General features: G+C 67.8%; 1 protein-coding gene across 1 annotated transcript in view; it reads left to right on the top strand.

The window, feature by feature from the left end:
* The first annotated feature begins 1,966 nt into the window (after nucleotides 1–1,966).
* Nucleotides 1,967–7,763, top strand: part of GPC1 (glypican 1) — a 29,155-nt gene continuing 23,358 nt past the window's right edge. Inside the window, exon 1 of the mRNA XM_082657685.1 lies at nucleotides 1,967–2,292. Within this exon, the coding sequence (XP_082513811.1) occupies nucleotides 2,127–2,292 (166 nt within the window). The 5' untranslated portion in view covers nucleotides 1,967–2,126. The remainder of the gene's footprint in view (nucleotides 2,293–7,763) is intronic.

Here is a 7,763-nt window from a genome sequence, read left to right as displayed (position 1 = left end):
GTGTCTCCCCACTAGGGGACACTAGGGGAAGGGCCCTGGCTGCGAGGGTCGTGACCTCTGGAGGGGAATGACACAGGGACCTTGCAGGCAGTGGTGAGGATTTCTCTAGGGGATGGAGTCATCGTACACCTGGGAGGGGCGTGTGTAGGGGCCGTGCCCGTGACCACCATGTCCTGAAAACCGGCCACGCGAGCACGGCACGTGGACATTCTGGCCACACCCCTGTCTGGAGGCCCAGAAACGCACTGGACGCCGACGCCACCCTGAGAAATCTCCCCGTCTGGCCAGATTAAGAGGAGGCGACGGATCCCCGTAACAACGGCAGTAAGCGTGTGTGACTCCATCGAGCCTCCGGCTGTCTGGCTCCTGCCTGACCCGGAAGCACGTGGCTGGAGGCGAGCTCCTAAAGAGAAGGGGGGGCAGGGGCCCGGCGGGCATGGGGGAGGCATCCAGGCAGCTGCACTGGGCACGGGCAAGCAGGGACGGGCTGGCCTGAGCGCTGCACGGGATCTGGGAGTCACCAGCGGGACCGGGCGGCAGGTGCGTGAGCAGGGTTGGGGCCAGCACGCTGGGGTAGGGGCCTCCCAGCCCCTCTCACACGATGACTCAGTGTCTCTGGGCGAGGGGGTAGAAGGCTGCAAGGCCCCTCTGAGGCTGCTGAGCCAGCACTCAGGGAACCCCAGGGGAGGCGTGGGGCCCTCCTTCCTGCCCTGCCGTGAGGTGAAACCATTAGCCCCCAGGTTCAAGGTCTGGGCGCCCTTATTGGCACAGGGTGGTTACCCTGGGGTCCTCTTCCAAGGGTGCCTATTTACTGCATTTCCCCCCATTTCAACCAATCAGGCACCCGGGGTCATGGCCTGGTGGTCTCTGGGGCCTTTGCACACGTATCAGGAGAGCAGGAACGGGATGGGGGAGTGCAGCAGCCGGCAAGGAAGAAACGGAGGCGCCCTCAGCTCCCGTCCGCCCGCCCCGGTCGCTCACCTCACTTCCCGCGGCCCGCATCCCCATCCTCTGCGGCTACCAGCACTGTCCACCCGCCCTGCACGGTCCCCCGCCGCCTCACTCACTGTCACGCTCTCCTCAGCCCCCAGCGATCTGACCTGTTGTCGGCCCGACGCCATCCCTTCCCCAAGAGGTCACCTGCCACCGCCCAGCGGCCCAAGCCAACGGACAAGCTTCTGCCCCCCTCGCTCGCTTCTCGAGCATCCAAAGCATCACGTGGAGGGGACACAAAACCCGCTGACGATCTCCAACAACTAACTCGTTGGTTTTGCCTCTACGCAGGAACGGGCGCGCGCGAGGTCTAGACTCTTGGCTAGTTTCCCACGTACAGCCCCCCACTCTCCTCCACATTAAAAATCAAGTGTGAGCTGGAGCCGCGGGAGAGGAGGCTGAAATGGGCGCGGGGCGAGGGGCCGTAAAGGCGTGCAGGCCAGGTGCGGGCGGGGGACAAAGGGGACCAAGGCTGTGGAAGCGGACGCGCGAGGCACGCGGCCAGGGTGCAGGAAGGCACGGCCTGATCCGAGGAGAGAGAAAACGGGAGAGATGCCGACTTCGGCTGGGGGCGGGGAAGCCCCTGATAGGCGCGCGGAAGGCGTGATGTCACGTCCGGCGGGGGAAGCCCTGCCTCAGCACCCCCGCCCCCGCCCCCACAGGTGGTGCCGCCGCCCCGGGCGCTGGGAGTGGAGGGCCCGCCCTCGGGGACCCCGGACACGGCCCGCGCGCTCCGGGCCACCCCGCTTCCCTCCAGCAGTCAACAGATCCGCGCGAGCCGGGCGGCCCCGGGAGCAGGACGGGCGCCCCGTGCGCCTCGGATCGCGCCCCCGCGCCGCGCCCCGCCCCGCCCCTGCGCGCCCCGCCCCGCGCGCCCCTCCCCGCCCCTCTCCCGGGCCGCCGAGGGGCCGGGCCGGGACTGCGCGCTCGCCTGCCGCGCTCTGGGCCGCCGGAGAGAGCGGCCGGACCTCGCGCCCCGCGCGTCCCGCGCCCAACCGCCGCCGGCTTTTGTTGTCTCCGCCTCCCCTGCCGCCGGCGCCTCCGGACCGCGAGCCGAGTGCGCCGGGACCTTGGCTCTGCCCTTCGCGGGCGGGGGCTGCACGGGCCCGGCCGGGGGCGCCGCCGGCCCCGCCATGGAGCTCCGGGCCCGAGGCTGGTGGCTGCTGTGCGTGGCCGTCGCACTGGCCGCCTGCGCCCACGGGGACCCTGCCAGCAAGAGTCGGAGCTGCGGCGAAGTCCGCCACATCTACGGGACCAAGGGCTTCAGCCTGAGCGACGTGCCCCAGGCGGAGATCTCGGGTGAGTGACCCGGCGCTCCCGGGTCTCCCCTGCGCCCCCTTCTCTCTCCCGTTCTGCCCTCGTCCGCCCTGCGCCTCCGCGCCCCGAGCCGCCCTCCCTCCGCCCGGGTCTCCTCTGCTCCGCTCGGCCGCCCCCCGGCCCCCAACACGCACACCGGCCCCTTCCCGGCGGAGCTCTCCTCGCAGGGCGGCGGACCGGGCGGTCCCCGGCTCGGTGCGTCCTCCGGGACAGGCAGGGCTGAGCTGCGGGGCCGGCTGTCGGGGCGCAGCCGACGGCGGCCATGGGCTGGGGACTCCCACCGGCTGTGCGGCCCTCTCCGGGAGGCGCCTCGGGTCGGCCCGGGGATTCCCGGGGGTCCCCGGCAGAGTCAGCCTAGGGGCCCCGGGGAGGTCGGGAGCGAACTGTGCGCTCGGGGAGGGGCGGGGGCGAGGGTGAGGGTGGAGAGGCTCGACCTCTGCCACCGGGAAGGGAACATCACCTCGCAGGGATTCCTGCCCGGGGAACTTGTGCTCGCCCGGCACTCAGGGCCGCCTCGGGCGGGGAGTCCAGCTGCAGGTGGTCGGCGCCTTGGATCCCGCCCAGGGGCCGTGTCATTTCTTTGTAAGAGCATCGCCGCCGTCTCAGGCGGCCTCAGCCTGCAGCTGCCCGCAGTCCTGCCCACACCCTCCCTGCAGGCCTCTAAGGAGCTCTGGGGACTGGAGTGAGGGTGGAGGTCTAAGGATTTCACAGACACCCCCCAGGCTTTTTCCTCCAACTGCGAATGTGTCCAGAACCACCGTGGGTCTGCGCGTCTGTTCAGGGGGCCTGGGACACGGTGGATGAGAGCGGAGCAGACCAGCTTCCTGCCCTGGGGAACTCCTCCCAAACTGGGGCGGGGGTGGGGAGGGGGCATTCGAGTAGTGACACGGGGGACATGGAATGACCACAGCCACAGGAGTTCTGAGCGAGAGAGGAGTGTGAGGGGCAAGTCCATGGCCGTGTCTTGCTGGGGAATGGGAGGGGGCAGCCAGGCCCTGGACCCTGGCCCCCAGCAGGGCAGGACCCACAGAAGCCTCTGCCTTGATACCTTGACAGCCCCCTGCCCCGGGTTCAAGTCCCCCAAGGTAGGCCTTCCTGTGCCTCTGTCTGCTGGCAAAGCCCTGTCATTGTCAGGGCTGCCACCCTCCCTAGGGGACAGGTTTTGGGGGGCACATCTGGGTGCCTGGGGCCAGCACACGTTGGTTCATAAGCCCCGCCACCCGCCGTGCAAACAGAGGAGCTAATGCCCGGGAATCCCTGGCCTTTCGGTTGAATCCCTTCCCCTGGACACCAGGGTCTCAGGGCAGCTGAGCAGCTGCCCTCACCCAGCCCCGATCTTAGACGGCACTCCAAGGTCCCCTCGCCCCACAGCTCTCCTTCACACGTCCACTCCCACTCGGCCGCTGTGTCCTCGGGACCATCCTAAACTTGATCGCATCCACAGGCCTCTGTCCCAGTTAGGCTGAGAGACAGAGTGGCAGAGTCTGGGCAGCCGTCGAGGGCTAGGAGAGAGCAGGGCAGGCTGGAGAAGGTGAGGCGGGGCCGGCGGGGGGCTGGGTCTTGGCCTCCTTGGGCTGGGGCTGCAGTGGGTTGGGGACCCAGGACCAGCAGAGTGCCTTGCTGCGCACATGACCGGGGGGGGGGGTGTACGGCCGCCCAGCAGCTGTCCAAGCACCGTGCCAGCCAGGGCTTCAGGTGCTGCCCCCCCGGGGCCTGGACTGCGCCCCCTCCTGACCAGTGCCCGTGGCTTCTCCGTCCCAGGTCCAGGGGCTTCTGGGAAGCTGCTCTCCCCGACCCCCTATGGCTTCAGCCTCCCCCGTAAGCACCTGAACTGGAGAGTGCCCTGCAGGGCCCAGGCCCCGAGGAGAGTGCCGGTGCCACGTGGGGTGAAGGAAACAGGGTGACCTCCCAAGGCAGCGGCCAGTCCTGTCCTCTCCTGCTCGAGCAACTTGGCCGGGCTCCGTGGAACGGGCGCCCTCTGGTGGCCCCGTGGTGACACGCTGCTCTCGGGGATCCGGGCCTTTGGTCTCCTGTCCTGCCAGCCGGCAGGCAGACTTCTCCAGCCTGGGGAGCCCCCGGGGTGGACGCCTGGACTGGCTGGTGGGGTAGAGACTCAACGCTTGCTAGTCGTTGGAAGGGAGGGAGGGCGGCCCTGGGTCTTTGGGTGGGCTTTCCGGCCTGTGCTGCCCGGGAGAGCAGAAATGGTGTGGGCTCACGAAGGAGGGACCATCAGTGCGCACGGGGCTCCCGCTCGTGACTGTGTGTAGCGTTTTGGATGGACAGCCAGGCGCGGCCGTGATGAGGACGATGGTCACATCCCCTCTTACGGGCTGCACAGCGCAGGTAGCCCTCCCTCCGGCCAGAGCGCTGTGTGGAAGGTGAGGGGGAACTACCTCTCTAGCTGGCTCCCTCTGCAACACTGGGGAAAAGCCCAGCCCCGGGCTGCATCTCACGCACGCACATGCACACACACGCGTGCACATGCACACACGCGCGCACGCACACGCACGCACGCACACGGGCCGGCCATCTTCTGTCTCTGCCTGTGGGGTGGCTTCTGGTCCCCAGATGTCTCCTGAGCATCTGCTCGGCCTCCTGACACTTGACACGGTTTGCCGTGTATCTCTCTGACCCTTCGCTGAGGCCCTGGGGGCAGAGGCCACCTCTGTCTGTACTGTTCTCTAGTAGCCACGGAGCCTGGCACAGTTCCTGTCACAAAGTAGGTTCTCAGTCACAACTTGCTGGAGACCCGCACACGGCCTGCTGTATGCCAGCCCTGGTGGGTGGGCAGTGGGAGACGGAGGGCCTGGGCACAGGAGAAGGGGCCTGGACTTTGGGGATGGAGGTCAGAGGGGAGCGTGGGCCTGTCAGTGCAACACGGACTGGTGGGCAGCCCCTCTGCTCCTGGACCCCGGCTGCCTGTGGATTCCCCACCGAGGACCACCCCTTAGCCTCCCAGCAGAAACCGCTGCTTCTCTGCGCCGTCCTGCCCGAGGCTGAGAGCCCTCCGAGTCTGTCCCTCGGCCGTGAGGCTCTCGCAGGCCGTCTGCATACAGCCCGGCCTCACAGCAGACGGTTGTGCGCACGCTGCCTGTTCAGAGGGCAGAGGCCCCCGTGTGCCTGGCTTGGGGCCCCAGGGTGGTCCGTGGCCTCCAGCTGCTGCTCTCCCTTCACCACTAGAGCAGCTGAGGTTTCATCATCCCCAGTGTGAGGGCAGGATACGCCCCCCCCCCCCCCCGCTGTGGGGAGAACCACAGGTAGGGGGGCCACCTGCACGATGCGGCGGCCTGGCCCTTGCTGGTGCCGGACACGCCGCGTGCTCCTCCGAGGGGCGGGACGTCCTCCATGGGCCTGGGCTCAGAGGCCAGCCCTGCCGCGTCAGCCTCCCCGCCGCCACCACCCCCGACCTGGCTTCTCTGTGCCTCTGTTTCTTCACGTGTGACAACGGGAATAGTCACGACCACCGGAAGGCTGTAGGAGGGGTGCATGCGGACGCCAGGCACTCTGCGGCTGCCTCAGGCATGTCCTCCCCTCTGCCCCCCGCCCTAGAGGCCCCTGGAGGGCCTGCAGGCAGTGGTGTCTGGAACTTGGGAGCCCTCAGCGTGGGTCCCTCCGCGTGACTGTCTAGCTGGTACAGCAGATGAGGAGGGATCTTTGCAGACGTGCTTCACAGAAAAGTAACTGAGGCCGAGAGGCCCCACAGCTTTCTTCAGGGGCCTCGGCCCACGTGGAGCTCTGAGGTCTAGAGCCCAGTCTGTTGACTCCAAAGCCGGTGGCATTAACTGCTGAACAGTCCTGGGCTCTGTGTCCTCTGGAAGCCTCGTGCCACCCCAGCCTGGAGGCCTGAAATGGGGCCTCGAGGGCAGGCCCTTATGGGCCACCAGCTGCCTTCTGGTCATAGACTCCACTGCTTAGGCCGGGTTAGAGCTCCTCTTAACTGGATCGCCTCCTGCGCCTTCTCCGGGGCCGCCCTGCCTCCACCCCGACTGCTGCCGGTGACTCGGCCTTCCATGTGGCCGGGCCTCACCCTGAGCTGGTCCCGGGAGCCTGTCCGGTGAAGGCCTGCCGCTCCTGCCCTGCTAGAGAGGGCTGTTCCAGGGGCGTGAATCAGGCAGCCCTGCCCGGGGTGTACACAGAGGATGGACCAGCTGTGTCCTGCTGGCCGACCCTAAGAGCAGCCCCTGGCGTGTCCCCAGCACCATGCTGGGCCAGGTCCCCCAGGAGTCATGGACAGATGCCCCATCCAGGGGTAGGTGAGTCCAGAAGACAAGGCAGGCCGGTCTTGGTAGACTGGTTCCATGCCGGTCCTAGTAAGGGACAGGGCTGCAGGGCCACTGAGGCCTCCCAGGAGAGGGACTGAGGACACTCCCGCCAGGCGGCAGGTGGGCTTCGGAGCCGCGAGGAGAGCAGAGGGTGTGTGGGTGCTCCGGGCCTGTGCTAGGCCACCCACGTGCACTGGCGCAGGTGTCAGCCTGGCTGGTCCTGGACAGGGAGACAGGCCAGGAGAGGGGCTCACCCAAGGCCATGCCGGTATCAAATCGGGCCCAGACCTGGACACGCCCAGGTGGTGAGAGGTTGGTCAGCTCTCCTATAAGCCAGACCCTCCTCCCTGAGTCCTGGCTTGGTTCAGGAAGATTTCAGACCAAGACTCAGGGCCCAGGCCTTGCCTGTCTGATGTCTCTGCCTGGTCCCTGGCACCAGCTGTGACCACATCTAGCCGTCAGCACAGCCCTGTGGGGTCAGGTCATCACCCACATTTGGGAGAGGACACAGGCTCAGGAGGGTGAGGGCTCCAGCCCGGGGCACCTACCCCGTGCCAGTTGGCGGCATTCTTGCCACGTGTGTCTAGGAACAGGCCTGGGCAGGTGCTCTGAGCTGCCTGAAGGCTCTGGGCGGATGGTTCAGGCGGAGGTGCTGCAGTCCTCCCCAACCCCAGGCCCTACGCCCTGTCCCCAGCTGTGGGGTGGGGGCTGTCCTGTCCTCCCAGCCGTGACCCCTGCAGTGGGGGCAGGGCCGGGGCTTCCAGCTTTCTCGACTGTTCTTGGTCTCGCCATGGGTGCAAGGGAAGCTCTGGGTGTGAGGGGTGCATACTGGCTTTCCTGGCAGGAATCTTGGACTCCTGGGTAGATTTAGGAGCCCCTGGGGGGCCAGGCCATACCCACCCCACCCCTCGTCTGCCTGTGGCCTCAGCGTTGGCTCCCACCAGCTCCTGGCTGGCTCACCTTCCTGGCACACGCGCCCCCTCCTGCCAGGTCGGCCCTCCCCACACCCACCCTCAGCACACGCCCATCACCATCCTCCCTCCGGGGCTTGGCCCTGCTGCTCAGCTTCCCAGGCATCCCCAACACACCCACTGCTCTCCAGGGCTCTCCCTGTTTTCCCGGGGTGCTCCCCAAGTCTGGGCAACCTCAGCAGTGAGTACGCTGAGCGCCGCCCGTGTGGTGCCGGGCTGG

This window comes from Grampus griseus (assembly GCF_964374135.1).
Source record: "Grampus griseus genome assembly, chromosome: 7".
NCBI classification, from domain to species: domain Eukaryota; kingdom Metazoa; phylum Chordata; class Mammalia; order Artiodactyla; family Delphinidae; genus Grampus; species Grampus griseus.
This window is presented reverse-complemented; position numbering and strand designations above follow the sequence as displayed.